The sequence below is a fragment of the Paraphaeosphaeria sporulosa genome (assembly GCF_001642045.1).
Source record: "Paraphaeosphaeria sporulosa strain AP3s5-JAC2a unplaced genomic scaffold CC84scaffold_9, whole genome shotgun sequence".
Lineage (NCBI taxonomy): Eukaryota > Fungi > Ascomycota > Dothideomycetes > Pleosporales > Didymosphaeriaceae > Paraphaeosphaeria > Paraphaeosphaeria sporulosa.
Window position 1 is genome coordinate 1,097,053 of NW_017253368.1, and position 23,643 is coordinate 1,120,695.

The following is a 23,643-nucleotide window of genomic DNA, read 5'->3' on the forward strand; positions in this document are numbered from 1 at the left end:
CTGCAGAGACTACGCCAATGTTCTTAGCCGCATGTCGAAAAGAGCTGACCGCAAGGCTGTTGTTATACTCGCTGTCCAAGGGCCAGCCGTACGAAGGGGAAGGCGCTCATCATATATAGCATCTCGCTCCAAAAGACCAATCCAGCACCTTTTCCAAGCTACGTTGGTACCTGACCACGAGCATTGGAGTAGTCCTTCCGTCCAGTCCCTGCGGCCTCAGAAGTCTCATTGTTGGTTGCCCGCAACGCAACTCCCTCAGCGACTCGCCTAGTGGTTCGACATCGCATTGCTGCCTAGACACACAACCCTAGAACGTACCGCGCTACGACCGCCACATGCCCAATGCCACGTCTTCTAACACCCAAACGGCACGACCACTTTGTCATCGTGTACCCGATGATGGCGGGTAGCCGTAAGCGGCTAGCCCCGGGGCCAAAATAACTCTGGTCTGGGCCGCTTTGCCTTTACTGCCTCGGCAGGAGCTGCAGGAACGCCTTGGCAGGAACAACACAAGAGCTTTTTAAATTGGGGAGATGCCCTCAATGGGACGGGGGGATTGCAACTACTTTCGAGATTCTTAAGCTCCGTTACGGTCGCCTTGCCGCTCTTTTAAACGCTCGCATACTCACGCTCATTTGCATACAAAGAAGACGAACTTACGTCCGCACATCACGACGAGATATACCATTTATACGCCTACTAGTCTAATATCATAATCGACTACCCAAACATGCGCGCCTCTACCCTCACCTTCCTCGCCACTGCGGCCTCCGCAACCCAGATCCCCTTCTTCCTCCCCGGCATGAACGCCGAAGGCGCAGGTGTCGCCCCCGACGCCTCCATCATGGCCGCCGACTTCAGCACTACCGTCATGGCGCTTGCGTGTCCCACCAACGCTGCAGAGGACGAGTGCGGCTGGGGCAACAAGGACATCGTGGTCTCCGTCGTTGGGGACAACGTGTACGCGCTTGCCTACCCCGCAGCAGGCGTGCGCTTCGATTGCACGTCCAAGGGTGCGATGACGTGCACGGCTGCCATCGCGCAGGAGTTTACCGACGCGGGGATGGATGGGTTTACCGCGGGGAATGATGGCACCGCGACGGGCACCACGGTGTATCCCAGCAACAAGGTGTTTTTCGAGACGGCGAGGGTGACGGCTGGAGAGGAGAAGCTGACCGAGGGTGCTGGCGCTGTGGAGACGAGCGCGAGTGTGTCGGCGAAGCAGACCGGGCCAAAGGAAACGGGCGCGAGCTCGACGCTGAAGACAACGGGCAGTGTTGCGTCGACGGGTGCTGCGCCAAGCGCGACGGGCGCGAACGCGACGGGCACGACGACGGGGAGCGCGGCGCCGGTGGAGAACACGGGTGCGGCGGCGAGGTTTGGGGCGGCGTTCGCTGCGGTTGCGGGGGCGGCGGCGGTGTATGTGTTGTAGAGGAGGACGGGGTTGAGGTGGAAGTGACCTTCCATTGAACAATCATCAATTCAAGCCAGTTTCATACCTAGGCACATCCGTTCCGGCGCGAGAGAGACGTACATAGGCCCTATTGCAGCAAGTCCTGTCGCATGCTCCAGGTAGCTGGCACGCACGACTGCCTCCATACGGCAGTCGATATCGTTCCGCTGGCTACAGGATCCCATCCATGGTGGTGAGCATCGAGCGTGCCGCACAGCCTATTTAGCATCATCACCGAACTGTGGCGCGCTCGAGTGCGACCGCATACGCAACAGCTCGAACAGTTTTGGGCGGTCCCCATGGCGTTGCGCGCTTCGGCTACACAATTTGTCTGATTGCCAGGGCCATCCCGCGACACTGCGGAGCTGGATGCTGTATCAGAGCCATTTTTCAACGTGACCGAAATGTTGTGGGGCGTGCCAGGAACGCGAGTCGTGCATAAAGCTCTGTGGAGCTGTGCCTAATCGCAAGTCCAAGTCCAATGCAAAGAAAAGAATAGCAGTGGTGCTGTGGTGCTGGGTCATTCGTAAGAGGGGCGGCCCCAACAGTGGCGGCTTCAATGCGAAAAAATATGCTGTAAACCTGTGCCAGACGCGCCAGGCCGGCGTTGAGACAGTGCTGTGATACGGTGGCCGTCTATGGCGGGCGCGCCCTCGACGACCGCAGACCCGTCTCTTGCCCATCCACATGACCTACTTCGGTCCAAGTCCTTCTCCGCGGCGTCAGTGTCCAGGGGCGGGGGAATGGAATACGCTCACAACGAGCCACGGCCACGCGCCGCAACGGCATTGAACAATGAATGTCAGGGGATATCGACCATTGAAAGGAATTTCCTATGAGATCCGCGCTTGCCACATCTACCGTCCGAAATACCTCCGCTCAAAGTACCGAGCGCCCGCATAACTCACAAACGCAAACACGAAGCCCAGCTCGAATCCTACGTCGCCGCCAAACGGCGCCTCGCCTGCGTGCAGCGCAATTGGGCCCACGAACCACACCTGGCTCATGCCCATGACCATGCCGACCACGCCGCAGCAGAAGGCGAACACGGCGGCGAAACTGGGCGGCAGCTTGGAGGGCTGGTCGTAGGTAGAGGGGTCGTAGGCCGACATGCTGCGGCGGTAGATGAGGTGCTCGGCGAAGGCGACGCCTTCGTAGATGGCGAGCCAGTAGCCTGGGTATAAAGATTAGCCCTGGTGGTGCATGGGGGGAAAGGGAAGGGAACGTACCGATAAAGTTCATGAAGTTCTCGAGGACTGCTTCAAAGTGGGAGTAGCCCGGGATCGCAATCGCGATGTACACACCTGTCGCGATAGTGGTCCAGACGAATCTAGGAATACGCTGCGTCCAGCGGCCTAGGACCTGCATGGTCAACGCGACAGAGTAGATGTTTGGGCAGTTGTTCGCAATAATCGAGAGCGCGAGGACGACAAGGCAGAACTTGCCGAAGCCGCCGAGCGGGTCGAATAGTACCGCAGCGAGGAGCCCGCCCGTGCCGGACGCCTTGTAGCCCTCCATGTACGGGTTGTTGCCGTCGTTGATGGTGGTCGCGGTCATGATGGCGATGCCCAGGAACTCAGTGAAGAGCAGGGGTATCATGAGGCCGAGCCAGACGGAGCCAAAAATCTTCTTGCGGGACTGGGTCACGGGCTGGTAGACGGTGTAGTCGGCGGCGTACGAGGTCCAGCCTGTCGCGAAGCCGTAGACGACACTGCCAAAGGACAGCACGCTGCCCATCTCGCTAGTGCCCACGGCCATGGGAAGGTTGACGAAGGCGCCTGAGTGTGCGAATTCGCCGAGGACAATCAGGAAGACGATGAAGGTCGGGATCCAGCTCCAGAACTCGTACGCGTGCACGACCTTGTACCCGAAGAAGCAGACGAGGAGGGTTCCCACCGCGATGATCAAGATGCCGGCCCAGCCCGGGACGTCGTTGTTGACGGCATGAAGAAGCTGCGCGCCGACGATGCTGTTGACGGAGCTCCAGCCGATGCAGGCCAGGACGTTGAAGAAGGCGATGAGCTTGACGCCGTACCAGCCAAACCAGAAGCGTGAGAGGACCATCTGGCGGAGGCCGAAGCGCGGGCCAAAGGTGCTGAAGTAACAGACGGAGATGACGCCGAGGAGGTTGAAGAAGAGGCAGGTGAGGATGGCGTCGACAAAGCCGAGGAAGAAGAGCTCCTGGGCGAGGAGCCCGATGGCGAAGGAGGAGATGACCATGTTGGCGGACAACCACTGAGCAGAGTTAGGTCATGTGGGAGGGTTGGTGCCCAGGCGGTAGGAGGATGTATTACCATAGTTCCCACGTTCAGCAAAGAGGTGTCGTCACGTTCATCGTCGGGCACGCGCTCAATACCGCGCTGCTCAACGTGCAGTTTTCCAGCCAGACGCTGCAACTTGGCATACGTGCTGGTGCCATATTCGAAAGTTTCCCCCGGGACGGCGCCATCATGCGCGGATCCAACTCTTACATCCTGCTTCTCGATGTCGAAGGGCGAGGAAGACATTGTGGCACGCGCCTGCGCCTTGAAGCGTGAAAACAGTCGAATGGTGGGATCGGCGCTGTACTTGTCGCAATCACAGCTCCCACTGTGCCACAGTGAACGCTACGACGCGGCGACCAGGGAGGGGACGGGGTGACAGGTGGGACAGAGCTGTCGTGTGCAAGACAGGACATGCACCGCAGGCCGGCAAGCATACATATGCACGCGTCGAAATCCTCCCGCGCCGTGGGATCTACGGGGAGGAAGCGACAGCCCTAGCGCTGCAGATAGGCCGTCGCCGCCCTCAGAGACGATACGGAGAGGACCCCGCCGAGGTTGCCCGTCGAACCGACCATACGGCCTCTCCAGGGTCTCGCCAGGCACGCTGCGAACGTGCTGCAACACAGCCCTGCTGCCAGGCCTGTCGTCCCGTGTGGTGTTGCGGCCGCCATCTGAGTGCGACCACTGCCCCGGGACGTCTTGTCGCCCTCGCCCTCATCCCCGGTGCGACCCTATCTTGTCGGGGAGCTCCCCACAACAGCGTCGTTTCTTTTCGCGCATTACGCACTCTCGGCGCCGCCGCGATAAGGTTTTTGCCATTGGCCAATGGGCGCGTGAGAGATCACGGGCATCGGCGGGGCCCGCTGGGGCGCGCCATCGTAGCCTCGGCTTGAGGTGCGCAAGCGCGGTGCTTGTTCGTACCAAGCGTGCAACGGGTCTCGGCACATCTTCCTGGTACGCTTTGGCGTTGTCTGGATGCGTCTGGCATGGGAATAGGAGGATGTATTGGGAGATAGGCCCATGTGTAAGAAGTTCGAGTAAGCATGGGGAAGCAATCCGTGGCTTGCTCCATGCGGTACTCGCCAGATGTCGCACTGGCGCCAGCATCACGTCCGCTCCCGATGCGCAAATCATCCATGCACTATCGAAAGCGCACGAAACAGCTCCCCTTCGCCGTCCCATCCGCATTCCGCATGCTCCCATACACGAATGCGATTCTATATGATTGCGCTTGCTCCCATTTACTCCAATGTCCGCGGATCTCTTTGCATGGACAGCCCTGCCAGAAAAATAGCCAGAAATTGCGTGACATCTGCCATATGGCAATGCTATCAAGAAGCAGTGTCCCTAGCGCATTGGGCGACCTCGGCGGAGAGATCACTGGGTAATTTGGACATCGATCAGGCTCACTGCGTTCCCGCCATCTGAGATTGAACTTGCCTGTGGGGACCTAATGCGAGACCAACAAAGGGGCCTCGCAAAGTCAATGACTCGCTGCGGAGCAATGACTGCGCACTTCGCGGCGCTTTCGCAGCTTCCATTTCCGCGTGGCACTTATACCTCAACCTACTGGAAGAATGAATAGGATTCCATGGGTGGGTAGGTTTTGAAACTCAGCTAGAAGACTTCAGAGAGTGAAGTGGGCTAATGAGTGTGAGGACTTCGGCATGCTTGCACATTGAAATGCGAGAACAACTAGAGATAGCAGTAGCTATACTGTTGGCGAAGGATGATGCGAGCGATACTACAGCGCGCAATGACTATCTTGGTCTGAGTGTGCCTCTGTTATCAGCCCGCGTTGATTGTTTTTGTACGTGCGAACAATGTTTGAGATTGCGTTGATCAGCTATGCTGTTATTTTTTTACTTCAAGAAGTGGTGTTCCCAGCAAAGTTACATTGGAGGAGTACTTGAACTGGGTGATATTTCTGAATTCATGATTTTATCATGATTTTGCGAACGCAAGAATCCCGTGCTCAAGATCATGTTTGTAGTGCAGGTAAATACCCACACGATCTTTGAATGCAAAGGTGGCACTCATCCTCTTCCCTTTTTGGAAGCCCGATCATCGCTTCCTTCAAACTGGAAGAGTCGCCTCTTCGTACCAAGTTCACCTAGGTTGAGAACCTGGGGCTGAGGTCGCGAGATGTCACGCACCGAGTGATGGTGTCCTGTTTCTCCATCGCGCGACCTCAGGCCCTCTATCTCACGAAGCATAACTGCCTTGATCTGAGATCTCTCGGGTTCCGGTAACCAAAGCTCATCTCCATTTGTCCACTCGAGGAGATTTTTGAGTGCCTCCGATCTAGGATCAGCGCCATACTTGAGGAAAAGCAAAATTAGCTCTCCTTGGTACCGATTATAGGTTGGAAACGATAAGGCAGACAGCAGACGATACCATATGGTGCGACCGTTGAAAGGGTGGTTCGCATCCAACCCATGCTCGAAGAATATTCTAAGCAAATGATGAGCGCGAAACCCACCAAAGTAGGTATGACCAAGCTCAAGGTTGTCAACAAATCGTTGAAACCACGACTTGAGACCATCGCTGTCGCGGTATGGTAGTGTTAGCATTTGCGCCGCATCGGTGCCATGACGGAGGAAAGCTATCGTTAATCCTCGGAAGGGAGCGACGACATCGTGTAACTCTCTATTTGCTGGTAGTTGAGGCCACATGCTGAACCAAAAAGCAAGCTGCAGTTTCAAGCCATGGTTCACAAGAAAAGAGAACCCTTCCAGCAGCTGCACGAACGCCGCATCGCTCAGCGATTTTGTCTGATCGCTTAAACGAGACCAAACAGAAAGCTTCGCGTCTGGAATCGCGCCGTGGCAGATCATCATCCTTAAGATTTGCCAGTACGTTCCGTAGAATTTACGATTGATGTTGGCCTCCAAAGCTGCAAGGAAGTGACTCCATATAGTGTAGCCACCAACTTTGGCTTTGGGGTTAGCACCTCTATCGAATAATGACGCAATAAGATCTGCTCTTGGCTTTTTGTTAGATACGATATCAGCCACGCTGCAGTGGCAGTTGTGAAGATTCTCCGGACGTAGAAGTAGTATGTCGGCAAAAGTTCCCAAGGCAAAACCAGCAAACGATGAAAGGTGTAGTAACATCCAATCAGGGTCCAAGGGAAGATGATTATTGTCGATTCTGTGCTTGATGTAGTCATCCTGATGGTAATGAACAGCCGCTCTGAGCATCAGGCTCGGATGCATCGATGTATGTACCATACTTGGATACCTAGATTCACAGAGGCTTTCGATGTGATCAATGAGCTCGAACTTGGTGCGCTGGCAAGAGCCAGTGCATTCCAGAGCATCCACCAAATGTCGAGGTTCGAAGCTCGGATTAAGAAACTTGGCCACAGCAATCTTGGCACCAACTGTAGACTTCAGCGGGTCAAAGTCTTGCGGTGCCCGTTTCTGTAGAAATCTCCTCATTTGAGGCATAGCAAGAAAGTCCCTCAGAGTCCGGTGAAGGAAATCAACTGTAACGCGACTCGAATCTTCGTCTGAAGACGGCTCTAGTAGACCCTTGTATCGGCCGTTGAGTCTCCATCGCGTCTCAGAAACTCTTTTGGTGACCGTGGTTGGATCCATAGGTTCGAATGTGAGTGTCCATCCGAAATATGGGTCTTCCTCGTCCAGAAATGAATAGTGTATAATCTCCAGAGGCTCAGGGGCGGCAAGTGCGGATAGGAATGTTCGCGCCATCCGCTCACTGTAGACAGAGTCCACTGATTCCAAGATGTGCCGAAAAAATTGTTCCAGGTCTATGGGCAATTGCTCCAGCCGTTTCCTTATGAGACTGACCGGGTCGTCGTTGAGAAGTCCGTCGCGTAATGAACGCACAACTAGGCGCACCCACAGGAAGACGCCCTCTGATCTCTGCCCTATACTGTTGACAAGGTCTTCATATTGCTGTCTCTGGACGTTCTGTCTCTGGTAGTCCCTGTGGGTTAGTATCGAATCTCGAGCAAAATTTTCAATGTCTTTTCGAGTGAAGAGATGTAGTTGCATCGAATCTGCACTTGACTGCCCAATGGTGTGTTTGAATTGATTCCACGGCCTACTCGACACACATATCTTGAAATTAGGAAGCTGGGCAAGTGCCTCCATGATATCGATGACCTTGTAATGATCACCGTCAAATTCGTCGAGCCCGTCAATATGGAAGTAAAACTTGACCGGAATTTCATGCTGTGTTTTCAGCCTGTTGAACGCATCTTCTAGCTCTGAAAGCGACCAAGGGATCTCATTTCGATCTGATGAGCTCAGGACACGTGCTCAGAATCTTGTAGAGAAGAGATTGCAGTAATCCCTCGATAGACTTCTGCATGTAGGTCCCAGAGTTCCACTCAGAGAGAAAAGTTCGCAACCGAATTGGATAAATTGGAGCACATTGGCAGCGAGGCCCACAGCTGTAAGAGCGTCCATGCAGTCAGCCTTGCGGACGCAGCGGACTTCCAAAGGTTTTCGCCCCAGTGAATGAAAAAGACCAATTTTCAAAATCGGATATACTGAGCAATCTGTTCAACTGCGGTCAACGGTGGGAGTGTTTATGGGTAGTCATGATGGGAAGATATGGAGGAGTTGCTCCTCAATGTCCCTCGTCAAAGGTGGCTGGATCGCAGGCAACCAATGGTATCCAAAAGCGCTACACCGGTCGACACTGCCACGTAAATGTAAAAGGCTAAATCTGTCTTGGCGATTCAGTGGAAAGTAGCGCAGGGCGAAAATACCTCGTGTATACATCTAAGAGCCCCTCGAGACTTCACCGATACGCTCGAACTGTTCTGTGCGTGTACAGACAGTGTCGGCAAAGCTGACTCGGAGTCATTGGCTAGAATAGCACCTGCATTACAACCCTTTCTGGATCAACCCTCATCAAGACCATGCCTGCGAAGTCGGTCATAGAGAGGTTTTTTTTCCTTATCTGCATAAATCAATGGGCCAAGCTATTCGCTGTTCACAAACTTGCTTTATCCTGGACTGAGGAATGTTATCGAAGTGAGTGCGGGTGATATCTAATTATGTGCAGGGGCAGAACCAATGATATCTGCAGCGTCGGGCCTCTCACCGGTCACCCTTCCCCGCATGTTTGCGACGCAAGACTGGTATTTCCTACAATTGTGAGTTCATATCCATAGGTCCAGTTCCACACCATCTTGTCTGCCGGTCAAACCAGACACATCGCAAGAGCGATACCACACGACTAAGCCCTTACTCGGGACCCGATGTAGAGCGTATAGTATGGTACGAATTGTGCCTCCAAAAAATACCTACTATTAAACTTAGCCATCAAGAAGATGAGTCTCAAATATACTGCTTTGCCAGCAGGCCCAAGTTTCCTGAGCCTCCTCCCAATTGAAGGGCCGGCTTCGGGTGGCCTCAGCTTTGCAATGATTATTGCAAACATCGAAGATGGAGAATTCTCATTCAAGGCTGGATCGTATTAGTGGACGACAAGCATTGCGGATTGAGCCTCACTGTCAACGCTCAACATTTCTACATCCGGCTAAGCTTGCACGAATCTCGTAAGGTACTTCGGGATGCGACTTCAAAGACACGCCAGTATTTGTACATGCTATATGCATGAGCCAGAGCGGCATCTTCGAGCGCCACTCGAAAGCTAGAGACATAAGTAGCATCTATGCGTTTGCACTAAATGTGTTTGTTTTGCAGGGTCCGCATCGGCCATAATCGATCATATCTTCGATTAATGTAAGGTAAACAACCTACATACTGCCCACGATCGAAGAATCGAAGAATCTGGAAAGCTAGAATACGGATAGGCTTTATGTCACGGTAGCAGGAAGCTATGAAGGACTGTATTGATTCCTATGAGAGCTGATACATGAGATGGTTTTTATGCTCAAGCTTATCGGCCCGAGAGGCTTGTACCCCTCAGCAGCTGGCGTACACCCAATCAATCTCAAACAGCTCCAGTTCCGTCACACCTTACCGCAAGACAGATCGCGGTGCATGATTGTACCTGGTGTGAGGCCAGGAAAGGATGCTAGAGAGATGCAACTAGGTTCCTGTTACTAGTATAGAGTACTATCGACACTGCTTTACCCACATTACGTCGTCATAAACTTTGATCAACCTTCTATCCCAGCTGCCTGGAACCAGGCTCGCTTCCATTCCGACGTCAATCCAAGGTGATGCGACTTCATTCGACGCCATTCTGCTTAGACTGCTTAACAATGCTTTGAACATCACGGGCATTGTGAGAGCATGGCAGGGGGAGCCATAGCCGATGGAATGAATGTTGAAATCTGAGAGGGGCGGTGGAGATACTTGGATATATATGACGAAACACTTTCCAGCTAGGCTAAAGTATGTGAGCATAGTGATCATAAGAGCTACCACCAATGCCTTCGACAAAGAGAATCGCTGGATCAATGTAGTGGCGATGAACTTGAAATTGCGACCAGCTATTGGACTGCTGGCGAAGGTTGGTATGCATAGTACCTATTTGGATTCATTACAGTCCAACATGACAACACCAAACCGGCCTCGCCACGGGTCCCGCTTAACAGACGGCCGGAATAAGCCCTTTCTTTCTCAGTAGTAAGTTCGGATAATGTTACTCTACCCCAGTGTGCCATGTCACGTGACGTATCTCCGGTAGACACATATTCGTCCGTTTCAGCAAATTCGTCCGGTGGCTATGCCATGGGCAGAAACTTCGCAACTCCGTCATTACTAGCGTCGCATGCATCAGGATGATCCTCACAATCAAGATATTTCAAGACTGCAAGGTTGAAGCCAGAGCCTCGGCACCTCGGTAGCGAGGGAAAACCCCAATTTGAAAGCGAGCAAAGAACAAAGCCGCCGCGAAAAGAAAGTTCTAGTTCTACGTCAGTACCCGCTGTGGGCAATACTAGCGGGCCGATGTGGAGTTAGGTTGATTATGTAATGCATACACTATGGTATCATCTGGCGTCAGTCCCCTCACATCCGAAGCAGTACCTCAAAAACCGAAGCCATCCATTGTTCTCCTCTGAATTGACGTATACACCATGTCTGTCCCTCAAACACACCGCGCAGCCTTCATCCACGGCAAAGGCGAAGCAACCAAGATCGGGGAACGCAGCCTCGGTAAGCTCAAGCCTGATGAAATCGCCATCAAGGTCGCCGCCACAGCAATCAACCCCGTGGACTGGAAGCTCCGCGACTACGGTCTCTTCATCGTTCCCGGCTGGGACTATCCCGCCATTCTAGGATCGGACGGTTCTGGCACAGTGGCTGCCGTTGGAGACGACGTGTCGAATTTCAGCGTTGGCGAGCGCGTGTTCTTCCAGTCTGGATACGGCAACCCAGACGTCTCCACGTTCCAGGAGTATATCAAGATTCCCGCCGAGGTAGTCGCGAAGACGCCGAAGAACATCTCCGACGAGGAGGCGGCTGGCATTGTGCTGGCGACACATGCTGCTGCAACTGCGTTTTACGACAAGACGGGCCATGGATTGAAGGCGCCGTGGAGCGAGGGTGGAAGCGAAGTCGGAAAGGGCAAGGCCGTCGTGATTCTTGGAGGAAGTTCGTCGGTCGGCCAGTATGCCATTCAGCTTGCAAGGTTGTCTGGGTTCGAGCGCATCATCACGAATGCGAGCGCGGCGCATCATGAGAATTTGAAAGCGCTTGGAGCGCATGTGGTTCTGGACCGCCATGCTTCGACTGCACAGGATTTCAAGAAAGCTCTGGATGGGCTCCCGCTCGAACTTGTGTTTGATACCATTGCTATCAAGGAAACGCAACTGCTAGGCGTCGAGACTTTGCAGGCTACGGGCACGAAGGACTCCAACGTCGTGATCGTTGGAATGACTGACGAGGAAGCGAAGAAGCTGGGCGAATCAAAGGAGCCGAAGGTGGCGATCAAGGGAATTTTGGGGATTGCGTTGGCACCCCATCTAAGGTACCTGATTACTGCGTTGACGGATAGCCTTGGTGGAGAGAAGGGGTGGCTTGCCAGTGGTAAGTTCAAGCCGAACAAGGTTGAGATTACCGCGGGCGGCCTCGAGAAGCTGCAGGAGGGAATGGAGAAGAACAAGACTGGCGTGTCTGGTGTGAAGGTTGTTGTCAAGTACTAAATTTGAACTGTGCCTTTCGGGCAGGACTGTTCTCATATTAGCAACATACAGCGGCAGGTGGAAACAGTTATCACTGCTCAAGGAGCTCGAATCAGTCACGTGACCGTGTCATCGCCAGGGTCCAAGAAGTCAACCTGACATGTTCCCAGCGCCGTGGAGACCGTCGACAGCTCCACTGTGTGGTGCTGTGACACGTAACGACCGTGCATAGAGCAGCTCAATGTGCAACAGCTTCCTCCCTGATGTCAAACACGCCCTTGCACAAAGTCTTGCGCAGTAAGTGTAGAGATAGAATGTGTGCTGTGAACAGAAGAAGGCTGCCAAGCGCCTTTTCCCGACCGCATCGTGACGAGGCATTTAATCTCGCGTTCGGATTTGGACGCGTGCATTACACGTGGACTGCAGCAACCGGGAACCTAGTCTGCAGATTGAGGATCCTTGCGACGTTATCGACGCCGCATTTTGGGGGTTGCATTCGGTGCGTGGAGAGTCCATCGGCAGGAAGCCCGATCGCGGCTTCCCCGCGACGGCGCAGGCGAATCAGACCCCAACACCAAAGCCAGATCCGACGCTCTTTCTGCGCATCACCTGAAGCACACTCGACGCGCGCTTGGCATCCAAGCTCCGCTCCCTCTGCTTGCTCTTCATACTCGCGGAGTGTGCTGCCGCCTCCGCTCCTACATAGGCTGTTCTACAATCACCACGCCGTTGTTTCTTGTTTCTTGGGGCTCCGGGGGGCCCACAGTATAGGTGACCCTTTCGCCTGGGCGTGGTTCTGCCCAGAGCACGATGCATCTCCATCTCCACCCCGCGAACCTCACCGCTGGATGATCCGATCAGTCCATCAGCAACGCCGTTCGCACTTCGACCGGATTGCCATTCTTAGCTGCGACATCAATGACAGTTGAAAGAAGACCAACCAAGCTGCTCGGCTGACGACTGTGGTTTTCTCGGCGCGCAAGCCCCTTCCTTGGCCGTCGAGGGTTGTGCTCGGCACGCCAGGATGGCTGAAGCTTCGGCGCATCCGCCGCGTCGTGTAGCGGGGAGAAAGGCAGCTATTGCAGCCAAGTGCCCCGGAGTCGACCTGGGCGAGAGCTTCTCAGAGTCAAGTCGCGGGTACACGATGCCTGGAAGGCTTTTCGACGCCTCCCGCCTTGAGCAAACACCGTTGCGCATGGGCGAGGCTTGAACCCTGGTGTTGCACGCAGCTGTCACCCCTCGCGTTGGGCCATGTACCAGCTGGAAGGATCTGGAAATCTCCCCATGGGGACCGTGTGCTCGCGCCAGCTTCCTCGCTTTGGCCAATTCTCCACGAAAAATCAATGATCGGCACCCCATGCCTCCATTGTTTTGTCACTATGGGTTGCGCGTTTCTTCACCGGCCGCCGGTGCACCAACGATGCTTGGTCGTCTTGGCTGCGTATCTGCGGGCACCACCCGCCTGCACCTTGTTCACGACCTACCGCTCTCGGCAACTTGGCATCCCTTGGCTCGTCACATCGCCAGCAGCCCGCGTACAGATGACCTGCACGACAATGGAATCTTACTCGTGTACCATGAGCAACCCCGCCATGCACCCATTCTGCACGTATATAGAGACCCTGTGACCCCGATGGTGAAAGCCCGTACGCCTGGAGCCTCCTCAGCTTCTCATTACCTGAGCGCTCGTCTTTCCTGCATCTTTATCCGATCTTGGTTGCCAAGTCACAATGTCTACAACCAATGAGCCTGCGGACCCTATCGCCAAGGGTATCTTGCCCACGGCTAAGCAGTCCTTGAAAGACTTGTTTGTGTGGAAGCAGAGAGTCGTCGTTAGGAACGAATACGGCGAGGAGCACACTGAGTGGCAATCGCCTGAGCCTCTGAAGAACCCAATCAGCCTCTTCGCTCAGCTGAGCGCGAGGGACTGGCTGTACTTCATCGTCGGTTTTGCTTCATGGACAGCCGACGCTTTCGACTTCCACGCCCTCTCAATCCAGACCGTCAAGCTGTCCAAGTACTACCATCGCTCAAAGACGGATATATCCACCGCCATTACTCTTACCCTATTGCTGCGATCTGTCGGTGCTGCCGTCTTCGGTTTCGCGGGAGACAAATGGGGTCGAAAGTGGCCGATGGTCATCAATATGATCATCTTGGGTCTGCTGCAGATTGCAACTATCTATGCTGCAACGTTCAATCAATTTCTGGCCGTTCGAAGTCTTTTCGGGCTCTTCATGGGTGGCGTAAGTAAACAATCGGGTACAAGGTGGATGTCGTTCTTGCAGAAGAAATCCTTCTCGTTAAGCTCAGACATGTACCATCCATCCTGTCTAAATTCAAACTGACTTTGTGTCCGTATCTCAGGTGTTTGGAAATGCTATTGCCATGGCCCTCGAGAACTGCCCGTAAGTTAATTGTCTCTTTGCAACTAGACACCGGCTAATTATGATAGCACCAACGCTCGTGGTCTCATGAGTGGTATCTTGCAACAAGGATACTCTTTCGGCTATGTTTTGGCAGCCTGCTCTAACCTTGCTGTTGGCGGAGAGGTTGAGTCCTGGAAGACTGTATTTTGGGCTGGAGCCGGTCTTTCTATCGGTGTCGGATTGATCCGAATTCTATTCCCCGAGTCAAAGCAATTCATCGAGGCGCGCAAGGCTGGCAAGCGAGCTCAAGCGCCGGGAGTATTCTGGAAGGAGACCAAGAAGATGCTTCGACAGGAGTGGAAGATGTGCATTTACTGCATCATCCTCATGACCTGGGTAAACTTTGCAACCGAGGACACGATGATCTAATGCTGACGAAACGTACAGTTCAACTACTACTCCCATACCAGCCAAGATTCTTACACTACATTCATGAAGACACAGAAAGAGCTGTCTGACGACGGGGCAAACCGTGCTTCTATCTTGATGAAGACTGGCGCGTGCGTTGGCGGAACCTTCATCGGTTACTTCTCGCAATGGTTTGGTCGTCGCCGGTCCATCATCTGCGCCGCGCTGATCTCCGCTTGCCTCATCCCAGCGTGGATTCTCCCCGAGACCGAAGGCGGCCTTTCCGCTTCCGGTTTCATGATCCAGTTCTTCGTCCAGGGAGCATGGGGAGTCATTCCCATCCATCTGAACGAGCTTTCCCCTCCCGCCTTCCGATCCAGTTTCCCTGGTATCACCTACCAGCTGGGTAACATGATTTCGTCCCCCTCTGCCCAGATCGTTAATGCCATCTCCGAGAGCCACTTCCTCAGGTCGAAGAAGAGCGGCGACATTGTCGAGGCGTACGGTCCGACCATGGGTATCGCGACTGCCATCATCGCGCTCGGTATTGCTACTACGGCAGCTCTTGGACCCGAGAAGAAGGGTCGTCACTTCGAGACTGTTGGCCCGCCAATCGCTGTGGACATCCCCAAAGACATTGAGGAGGGCCGCGTCAGCGACGAGAAGACCGAGACGAAGGCGGTCGAGGTCAGCGAGAAAGCTTAGGTGATGTCTACTTGGTGTGGTATGCAACCGCAAGTCTCGAAACAACAGGGGAATTAGTTACGAGTAGGTAGATACCAATATCGAGCAGCCAAAGGCACAATGAAAAAACTGATTGAGAACCAAGATCTTTCTCAACGCTGTTCGCATTTCTGTAATGGTTTATCATCGCTTCACTAACAGCGTTTGAGTCGACGGGACAGATCCAACCCTGACCAAATTGTTTCCTCCTCTGAGCCAAACCCCAAAATTTCGATTACCTTCCCACAATGCTTCTTGTGCATCAGCGCAACACCTTCCGGCAATCTAGCATCCTGACTCGCCTTGACAGTTTCACGCTCCGCAGCCGCAATGCACGTACTCACCCGTTTCCAGCCTCAACGTACGATCCTGTCCCCAATGCGGAAGTATCCCCCGCTACGCCATGAAGCATTCTCCCCACGCGCCGCTAGTTGAGTGGGGTGCGCTTAGCATACCTTGTATTGGCTACGTCGATAAGTGCCGCGGTGGCGCCGAACCAGGAACTGGACTCTTTCCAAGACGCGCCGAGAGATTGCCAATGCTGAGGGTTTCGGTAGATGGTTTGTTTTTGTGTTCATGGATGGGACTGGTACCCGAGAGGAGATTGTTGCAGCACGGCGGGGCCAGGATGAGGTGGGTTTCTTGGTGTTTGAGTGGAGGAAGGCGCGTTTGAAGGGGGCATGCTTGCGTCACGATCTGGCATTGTTAGTGCGGTTCGTGCGGCTCTTTCGACTTCGCTGGAATTGAGGCTCTTGCCGGTCTCTTACACCACGTGATGATAGCAACGCAGGGGCCTCGGTGTATCTGCACGCAGCTTGTAAGAAGGCCATAGTGGGGTCCGCAACCCTCTAGCCCATCTGCTAACGCATCCCAAGCCCCTAGTCCATTCCCTCGGCCAACTCCCGACCGCACCGAACCCCACCATTCCATCCACCGCCCAGTTCTATTCTAAATTCTCTCCACATCAGTCCCCTCTCCCAGCGCACCGGCACACTACGCGGTCGCCATACACACCTGCTCGATCCGGCGCAGCACGAAAATGGCGACTTCGGACACGGAGAAATCCGCGGGAGGAGAGAAGGTGTCGACGCAGAACACGCAGTACGACGCCATCGGCAGCAAGTACGGCGATATCAAGAGCAAGCCTGCGACCCAGCCCGAGCCGCCGAGCGTGGTGGAGGCGCTGGGTGATGTAAGCGGGAAGCGGTGCTTGGGTAGGTTGGCGTTCTTTTTTTCTCTGCCCCCACTTCCACCGGTGTGCTAGTGTGCGAGGCTCGTCTAGGCGGCGTGCATACATGCAGGTTCGAGGCGTATAGTCAGGGTCGGTCTTGAAAGGACTGCATTGCCCAGACTGCGGGCGGCGGGGCAGGTGAGGAGGGAAGAGAAAAGGGGGAGGGATAAGGTGAGGGTGGAGAAGTGGCTTGAGGACGTGGATGCGGCGGACGGTGAGGATCCCGCGCGGCAGGCAGAAATGGAGGAGTTTGAGGCGATTGGCGTTGGCGAAGGGGCTTTGGGTGAAGGAGAGGGGGAGAGGGAGTGGGCGGAGTGGAGAGGGATTGATGGGGCGGGAGGGTTTTGGGGGTGGTAGGATATCTGTGCTGCAGAGAATGGTGTGATTTTTCCTTGTTCATTCGTACTATCTTGGTCTATCTTGTTGCTATCCTGCTGCAAGTATTTAACCAGTGTAAGAGCAAGTAACAGTAGAAGATCCCGACGTCGAGCACGATGTGAGAACAGTGCCGCTCTGCTTGATGTCCAGAATCTCCGAGCCAGAAACACCAGTGGTGCCACTGGAGGTAGTAACGGAAGAGCCCGTGAATGTAACAGTGCCGAAGTTCGCAAAGGGCACCAAGCTGTTGCCAGACGAGAAGTCCTCCACGATCCATTCAGCATTGGTCTGACACAGCCTATACCACCAGATTAGCAATCATTCTTTGCAAAGTCCCAATGACAGGAGGATGCTTACTTGTTGCTCTCACCAGAGAACGTCTTCGTCACGGTCTTGCCCGTGGACAGGTTCTGAATGACGGCACTTCCAGCACTGGTGCTCGTCGCCGTAACAGTCATTTTGATCTGATCACCTGCCTTGATGGGGATGCCAGAGAAGTCATACGCGTAGTCGGGGTACCACTCATACCACGCATCGAAGCTGACGGTAGACCCCTGCACGTAGAAATCGACACCAGTCTGGAGAATAGCGCTGGCGCACGTGTCACCGTCGATGCCAACCCAGGCCGAGGCAGCGTACTGCGTTGAAGAAGATCCAGAAGATGGCTTCTTGGGAGTGGGCACGGTGATGGTACCGGTCACGGATTTGTAACCACTGCCAATGAGAACGGCACCCGCCCAGTTGGAGGAGTAGGAGACGTGGGACTCGTTGGCGTTGGCGAGGCGAAGTTCCTCGAGATCGGAAGCCTGGAGCGGGTTGGAGTTGCGGAGGGCCTCGCGGCGGTTAAAGCGGGCGGCTGCGCGTTCCTGGCGGGAAGGAGCCGCGATGGCGGTGGAGGCCAAGAAGGCGGGGATGAGGGAGGCGAGAAATTTCATATTGGGCTGGATGTGCTTTGTTCTGGGACTCAACAAGCTGGAAGAGAAGAACTATCTACTCCTTGTGCCCAAATCGATGTGGCATACGGTAGCCTTACTTATAGCTGCGCAACAAGAGCATGTTTACCTTGATGTCCGACTGCAGTGTACCCTTGTCAGTCAGATGCTTGTCTCATGAAACATAGACAGGGAATCTATTCGACAGTTCATTCAAGCGACACCTTCCTATTCCTTTAGCAAGATGGGTCTAGAGATTCGTATCGTGGTCGCGTGCGTGATAACAGAATAATAGATTGCAGGTTACGCAAGCTTTCGGTGAAGCAGGCTCATTTCGTAAAGGCTATAGGCTTGAAGCTCCCTGATCGGCTTGCGGATTCCAGGTTACCTGCATACCCACGAAATGTTAGGGTCTTGACTGGTGGATGTTGATTGTAAGGGCTACTTCCTTGTGTTGCTATTGGATCATCGTTGCGCAGCTTCTATCGTGGCGTATGAGGAGGATCTGGCTGTAGGTGCTGGCAACCGGACTGAGACGAGAGCATGGCTTTCTCATTCCACACGTTTGAAGCACCAAGGTGATTACAGATGTCGGTCCTAGATGCAGAGGAATACGAAGAATACAACGTCGTGTCAAGCTTTCGCTTCTTCACGCCCAGTGCATTCAAGCCTTTTCCAAGACATCTTGACACCTTCGAAATACGGGAGAACGGTCTCCACTGCACGGGCGCATTATTCCTGCCATATCTTATCAGGGTCATGGAGCAAGGGTATGCATGGCCAGGTAGCATCTGGCGTTGCTGGAGAGGAGGGTAGCTGTCGGCAGTGACTTGCCTATAGGAACGTACAAAGCATATCCTAAAACACATTCCGGAGTTGGATGAGCGCCGTTTCTGAGGATTGGTGCAATGTGTAGGAGGTGACAAGGATGCAGATAAGCGACGACCTTACCTTCCTCATCAAGCCTTATTCTCCGGCAATAGCGTGCTCTGGGCTTTGCACACGACACGCAACAGCACCTTGAACTTGCGATATCTCATAATCGTTTTTCTTTTTTTGCGATAGCTTTTCGACTGGCCTTGCATCGTCGTCCGCAGGTTGCCCTGCGCTCAAGTGCAATTCTCTACCATAGTACGCCAGTCCTTCGATGTATGCTTCTAATACAATGGGTATTCGCCTTCCCTCCTCGCAAAGCATCATATCCTCAACCATCGTCGGCCTCTCCTTCTGAGGCTCATTCAAGCAGCTCCCTTCCCAGCATCTCCTCCGTCGATCTTATCTCCGGCTTGCCTCCCCCACACTCATCACACTTGCATCCGTACCTCTCCTTCATCTCCTTCGCCCAATCCTCGCTTCCTGTCCACTTCCGATCCAGGAGTTCGTACGGGCCTTTGGTCATGGCGCGGCGGACGAGGTAGCGGACGAGCGGGGTCAGCCTGGTTGTGTATGGCGCGATCTCAGTGTCGGTGGTGTTGTGTTGGTTCATCACCGACAGGAAGATGCGTTCGAAGAGAAGATCCTCGTCGGTAGCGGCGGGTGCGGTCTATCATTTTTGGTCAACGAAAGATAGAAAGGTAATGTTTCCGAGCTTACCGGGTGGAGGAAAGTCCAGAGCCTTGCGGCAGACGCGTAGTCCTGGAGCTGCGATGCCGAAAGGCTGAGGTCGATGCACGCGTAGTGCAAGAAGGGGAGCAGCTTCTCGTCGACCCACGCGGTCTCGAGGGCTTGGATCGCGGGCGCGGCGTTCTGGCTTGATGCCAGGGACACCTTCGGGGGTGGTGGAGGGGAAGGAGCAGCGGGCGTTTCCGCACGCGCTGCCGCCGGAGCAGGAGACGAGGGAGGGAGCTTTGGGGCGATCTTTCGGAATTGGAGCGGCTGCATGATGTTGATGGTGCCGAATTGGAGGTGCGAGTGTCGTGGAGTATGCATTTTGATTCGTGCGTGAGTGGTCACGAAAACACTATTCTATTCTGGAAAGCTCTCCATTGCAAACGCACCTCACGCGCTCTTCCTGTCACTCAACACTTCGAAGTAAATCCACCAGAAGATGGGCTAATGTTTTCTGTGCCCGGTTCCACGTGTTTTGCATACAAACCCATGATAAAGCAACTCGGATCCTCAATATAGCTGGGTATAACTCATCTGGTTTTTCAACTAGACATGCGTAGAGAGTAGTCAACAGAGCCTAGAGTCACTCAAATACTGTTGCAATGAGAAAAACGCGTAATCTTGATTTCTCCAGATACAACTTGAGTCTGCTATGGTCATGATATTTTCGTAATCTTCGCTTCCTGAGTATTTTACTATATCTGCATTAGATCTCCTGATGGAAACATCAATTTGACGTCTAACGAAAAAATTCCCAGCGGCCGGCACGACAACCTGTACGAGCACTATGTAGGACATAACGATCTCGATGAGTCCGAGTACGAAGTTCCCATGGGTCATAGTAATGGGATATTGGAGGGTCTCTTGGGAGGGAGTGACGGAGATTGGCCAACTGAGGACGATTCCAGTCAAAATAAGCACTTAGTCGTACGCGAAGTTTGGATTGTTGACACATCTGAAATACCCCTACAGCGAACAATACGGCTTCCAGAAGACCGCATAGTCTGCGTGTGGGAATCCGAGAACCAATAACAATATCTCGACGACGATGAAGAGGAGGTGCAGCATTCAGAAACAATAGCACAGCTACCAGGGATTGATGTGGCAAGCAGGCAGCCAAACCCGGTCGACGAGAAACAGGTCTTTGTGCGGTATGTAGAGCTTCATGAGTTCATGAAGGAGGAGGACGAGGCGGAAGATGATGAATACCCCATCTGCAAGTTTTGCTTTCTCCAGAGGCCGAAACACGATGAGTATGGAGGTTGGAAGGAGATGAGGACGAAAAGCTTCATTGTTGTTGTTCAGACAATCTGCAGGCATGCTTTCCACAAAATATGCATCCGGGTGCCATACTGGAATCTTTTGATACGGGGGCAGAATGCAATGGGATGGGCAAGTGTCCCATGTGCAGGAGGTGGCTGTGCTATGAACCTTCTGCGGACACTTCTTGAGAACGACTTTAGCCATCGAGCCGTTCATGTCCATTTGATATCTTTCCTCGGGCTTTTCAGATTGTTTGGACGCCGTTTCCATGAACCAACCTGCCAACATCTAGTCTTGTACAGTAGCCGTTTGGTTGTTTCTGTGTGCTGCAAACACATGTCTTCGAATTTGTAACTCCAATTCAAGTCGGAGTGACTCGCGAATGCCGGACTTGAAGTTTACCACTATCAGCTGGAGCTGGTTTACTTCACCCGGTAGCCGCACCGTTCACTTCAGTTGAAAGTGGCCGAGCTCTGGCCAGATGAGATTTCGCTTTCAGCAAGAACTTGTCCGACCACTTGTGTGCGTCGTGGAACGTGGGAGAGGCGATTTACGAGTTTGTACTCTTCACTGCATGATGAATGGTTTACGTTGTCACGAGAACTAACTCAAAGACAAGAACTGAAGGTGCGTCACTAAAATGGTTTATGCGGTTCTACTGTTTTGTCATCTATAGCTTGCTGATGTCCATAACACTCAACTGCACCTTGTTCGTGGAACTCGGCGGCAGCTGCCCTCCACCCATGATCACCAACTTCGTCTGGTCCTTCAACACCCTCAAATGCCTCGTGTAATGCGTCAACTCAGGCGTGGCCACCTTCTTCCACGCTCCCTGTCCAAGCTGGGTGTTGATGAAGATCTCGCTGTTCGAGTGCCCAGACGCAATAATCGTTCCATTCTTGCCGCCGACGGAGCTCCAGACTACGTAGGGAGAACCTGATGGGGCAGTGCCGTCGGTGGCCTTGAGCTGCACCCCGGTCGCAGCGCCGAACTTCTCTGGGTCGGAAACAATCTTGTAGTGCACGGGGAAGGAGTAGCTGGTGGTGCCGTGGTTGCCGCCATACTCGTAGGTCATGATGAATTGGCCATTGGGCAGCTTAGCAATTGTGGGCATGCCGGGGCGGTCGGTGTACGTTGGGTATGTGACGTCGTCGACGACCGGACCCCAGGTCTTAAGATCCTTGGTGGTCTGGTGCACCATCTTTTGGCCGTACTTTGCATCGCGCTGATCCGAGTAGTAGCAGATGAGCGTATCCTTGTGCTTGTAGAGGAAGGGCTCCCACACGGGGGTTTCGCCGTTGTTGGGGACTGCAACACCGCCGGCCGCGATGTGCGAGACGAACTTCCATGTCTCACCGCTGTCACGGGAAGCGTAGAGCTCAATCTGGGTCTTGGACAGGTCTGTTGGGATCGAGGATCCAGAAACGAGGACGGTGCCAGCAGGGAAGCCGCCCAATGCTTCCGGCAGGACGTAGAGGAAGGGCTGATAGCGGAGGCCCCAGCCATTTTGGGTGTCTTGCACTCTCGACAGCTCTTTCCAGGTGTAGCCGTTGTCGGTGGACTTGTAGATGGGGAAGTACACCTTCGGGGGCTCAGGGCTGTAGTTCTCCCATGTCGCGAGGAGATCGCCGTTGGGCAATTGCGCACTGCGAGCGTAGAGAACTCCAGGGTCTGTCCAGTTCGCGTTCCTCGGTGGCTCGAAAACAACGCGCTGCGCGAAGGTGGCCGGAGCTTTGGCAGCTAATGGTTTCGCGACCGCGGAGGAGGCGAGGGCCAGAACGGAAAGAATGCTGGCGATCTTCATCGTGCCCTCGATTCGAGCTAGAAACAGCCGTTGAGGTGTGGTCCATGATTGCGAGGGCGATCATCTTATATGGGCAGGATCGCGTCGGAGAGCCCCAATGCGCGTAAAAACCCAAATTCTCGGGTTGCGCAACTAAATTCCCCGGATTCGCCTCCAAGACACGGTGTCACGCGGGGCAGAAGGCGGGCATCGGACAAACTTGTAGATCTTGCGGGGACTGATCGCGGAGGTGGTGCTAAAGTAGGCACTGGACGATATTTGCCGGCTTGGGCAACGGGGCATTAGCGCCGAGACGAGTGGATGTTGCACCGTGGATAGGTGGAAATTCTACCCAGCACCGTCCTGGGCGCGGTTAGGAGACATGCCATGACGAACAAGAGAACGATATAAGTCGGCACGGCGACAAATGCGATGGTGAACCTCGGTCTGTTGTTGGCACACAAGCTTGATGCTGGCGGTGCGAAGCGAACGAGGGTAGGAGCCGCGGAACGCAACTTCCTAACAGCTACGTGAGCCACCGCCTTGGATCGACTTCGCTGAGCTTCTTCACTGGTGTTTGCTGGACACGCCGCACGCGAAACGACGACCTTGTTGAGCGAAGACTCGTGCCTGGTCGTGGGCGTGCGAGACTCTGGCGCAAACCAGCGCGGGCGTCCAACAGAGGGCAGGACGGACCTTGTCGAGCACACTGCCGTCTCAGGCCTTTCTCGCTCGGCCAATGACCTGTGCAGCGCTCAGCATCCTCACAGATCGTGGTACACTGCCCCGTGAGGCCAGGAAGACCCGCCCATAGCCTTGTCGCCGCACATGGCGGCAGCGCCAAGCGGACAGCATGCGGCGACCGGTCGGCTCAGATGTGGATCCGATGAAGGTGCACATGGAGGCGTAGGATGAGGCCGCGAACAAGAGTTCGGACAGAGTTTGGCGTTCGCCATCAGGCCATTTCGCCAATCAAACCTCGAGACACGAAGCCACCGTCACCCCTCCATGCGGGATCTGTGGCAGTGCACCGAGGATGCCTTGACGATTGCCCTGCACATCACTCTGCGCAGCTGACTGCAGCCTGCTCGTCAAAAGCCAACATGGCCGCCTCCGAGTCGCCCGAACCTGCTTCGCTCAGGCACCTCTGCATC

At 54.2% G+C, this 23,643-nt stretch overlaps 11 protein-coding genes across 11 annotated transcripts; 4 read left to right on the forward strand and 7 right to left on the reverse strand.

Moving 5' to 3' along the window:
* Window positions 1-730: 730 nt before the first annotated feature.
* Window positions 731-1,432, forward strand: CC84DRAFT_1179213 (uncharacterized protein; the record flags this gene model as incomplete). The annotated part of the gene is made up of 1 exon (XM_018180396.1): window positions 731-1,432. One exon carries the CDS (start codon window positions 731-733, stop codon window positions 1,430-1,432), a length of 702 nt encoding a protein of 233 aa, XP_018032646.1.
* Window positions 1,433-1,649: 217 nt separating this feature from the next.
* On the reverse strand, window positions 1,650-2,237 carry CC84DRAFT_1008254 (uncharacterized protein). The gene has a single exon (XM_018173351.1). The coding sequence runs from the start codon at window positions 2,140-2,142 to the stop codon at window positions 1,831-1,833; it is 312 nt and encodes a 103-aa protein (XP_018032647.1). The 5' UTR covers window positions 2,143-2,237; the 3' UTR covers window positions 1,650-1,830.
* Window positions 2,227-4,100, reverse strand: CC84DRAFT_1008245 (purine-cytosine permease). Its single transcript, XM_018173350.1, has 3 exons — window positions 3,748-4,100; window positions 2,683-3,688; window positions 2,227-2,627 (listed from the first exon to the last, which is right to left on the reverse strand). Exons 1-3 carry the CDS (start codon window positions 3,958-3,960, stop codon window positions 2,311-2,313), a joined length of 1,536 nt encoding a protein of 511 aa, XP_018032648.1. The 5' UTR covers window positions 3,961-4,100; the 3' UTR covers window positions 2,227-2,310.
* A 3,087-nt stretch (window positions 4,101-7,187) lies between these two features.
* On the reverse strand, window positions 7,188-8,000 carry CC84DRAFT_1076655 (uncharacterized protein; the record flags this gene model as incomplete). The annotated part of the gene is made up of 1 exon (XM_018173725.1): window positions 7,188-8,000. A coding segment is annotated over one exon (813 nt), but the record flags the coding sequence as incomplete, so codon positions are not given.
* A 746-nt stretch (window positions 8,001-8,746) lies between these two features.
* On the reverse strand, window positions 8,747-9,950 carry CC84DRAFT_1179216 (uncharacterized protein; the record flags this gene model as incomplete). Its single annotated transcript, XM_018180397.1, has 6 exons — window positions 8,747-8,843; window positions 9,002-9,164; window positions 9,266-9,351; window positions 9,462-9,499; window positions 9,680-9,760; window positions 9,798-9,950. The coding sequence occupies 6 exons, from the start codon at window positions 9,948-9,950 to the stop codon at window positions 8,747-8,749; spliced, it is 618 nt and encodes a 205-aa protein (XP_018032650.1).
* Window positions 9,951-10,677: 727 nt separating this feature from the next.
* On the forward strand, window positions 10,678-11,897 carry CC84DRAFT_1167365 (GroES-like protein). The gene has a single exon (XM_018179167.1). It carries the CDS (start codon window positions 10,748-10,750, stop codon window positions 11,813-11,815), a length of 1,068 nt encoding a protein of 355 aa, XP_018032651.1. The 5' UTR covers window positions 10,678-10,747; the 3' UTR covers window positions 11,816-11,897.
* A 1,627-nt stretch (window positions 11,898-13,524) lies between these two features.
* Window positions 13,525-15,276, forward strand: CC84DRAFT_1099479 (carboxylic acid transport protein-like protein; the record flags this gene model as incomplete). The annotated part of the gene is made up of 4 exons (XM_018174827.1): window positions 13,525-14,040; window positions 14,162-14,202; window positions 14,250-14,559; window positions 14,611-15,276. The coding sequence occupies 4 exons, from the start codon at window positions 13,525-13,527 to the stop codon at window positions 15,274-15,276; spliced, it is 1,533 nt and encodes a 510-aa protein (XP_018032652.1).
* Window positions 15,277-16,174: 898 nt separating this feature from the next.
* Window positions 16,175-16,804, forward strand: CC84DRAFT_1167367 (uncharacterized protein). The gene has a single exon (XM_018179168.1). The coding sequence runs from the start codon at window positions 16,334-16,336 to the stop codon at window positions 16,556-16,558; it is 225 nt and encodes a 74-aa protein (XP_018032653.1). The 5' UTR covers window positions 16,175-16,333; the 3' UTR covers window positions 16,559-16,804.
* A 165-nt stretch (window positions 16,805-16,969) lies between these two features.
* Window positions 16,970-17,838, reverse strand: CC84DRAFT_1098334 (putative aspergillopepsin; the record flags this gene model as incomplete). Its single annotated transcript, XM_018174763.1, has 2 exons — window positions 16,970-17,201; window positions 17,261-17,838. 2 exons carry the CDS (start codon window positions 17,836-17,838, stop codon window positions 16,970-16,972), a joined length of 810 nt encoding a protein of 269 aa, XP_018032654.1.
* Window positions 17,839-18,866: 1,028 nt separating this feature from the next.
* CC84DRAFT_1252976 (uncharacterized protein) lies at window positions 18,867-19,764 on the reverse strand (the record flags this gene model as incomplete). Its single annotated transcript, XM_018184377.1, has 2 exons — window positions 18,867-19,378; window positions 19,429-19,764. The coding sequence occupies 2 exons, from the start codon at window positions 19,762-19,764 to the stop codon at window positions 19,070-19,072; spliced, it is 645 nt and encodes a 214-aa protein (XP_018032655.1). The 3' UTR covers window positions 18,867-19,069.
* A 1,612-nt stretch (window positions 19,765-21,376) lies between these two features.
* Window positions 21,377-22,510, reverse strand: CC84DRAFT_1189558 (glycoside hydrolase family 93 protein; the record flags this gene model as incomplete). Its single annotated transcript, XM_018181064.1, has 1 exon — window positions 21,377-22,510. One exon carries the CDS (start codon window positions 22,508-22,510, stop codon window positions 21,377-21,379), a length of 1,134 nt encoding a protein of 377 aa, XP_018032656.1.
* Between the last annotated feature and the right edge of the window lie 1,133 nt (window positions 22,511-23,643).

Bases quoted from the DNA above. Each gene is read 5' to 3' on its own strand.
- CC84DRAFT_1008254 (XM_018173351.1), bottom strand. From the start codon at position 2,142: ATGTGGATGGGCAAGAGACGGGTCTGCGGTCGTCGAGGGCGCGCCCGC.
- CC84DRAFT_1167365 (XM_018179167.1), top strand. From the start codon at position 10,748: ATGTCTGTCCCTCAAACACACCGCGCAGCCTTCATCCACGGCAAAGGC.
- CC84DRAFT_1167367 (XM_018179168.1), top strand. From the start codon at position 16,334: ATGGCGACTTCGGACACGGAGAAATCCGCGGGAGGAGAGAAGGTGTCG.
- CC84DRAFT_1008245 (XM_018173350.1), bottom strand. From the start codon at position 3,960: ATGTCTTCCTCGCCCTTCGACATCGAGAAGCAGGATGTAAGAGTTGGA. The intron at 3,689-3,747 runs GTAATACATCCT...AACTCTGCTCAG, and splicing joins TGCTGAACGTGGGAACTATG to TGGTTGTCCGCCAACATGGT. The intron at 2,628-2,682 runs GTACGTTCCCTT...CTTTATACCCAG, and splicing joins GAACTTCATGAACTTTATCG to GCTACTGGCTCGCCATCTAC.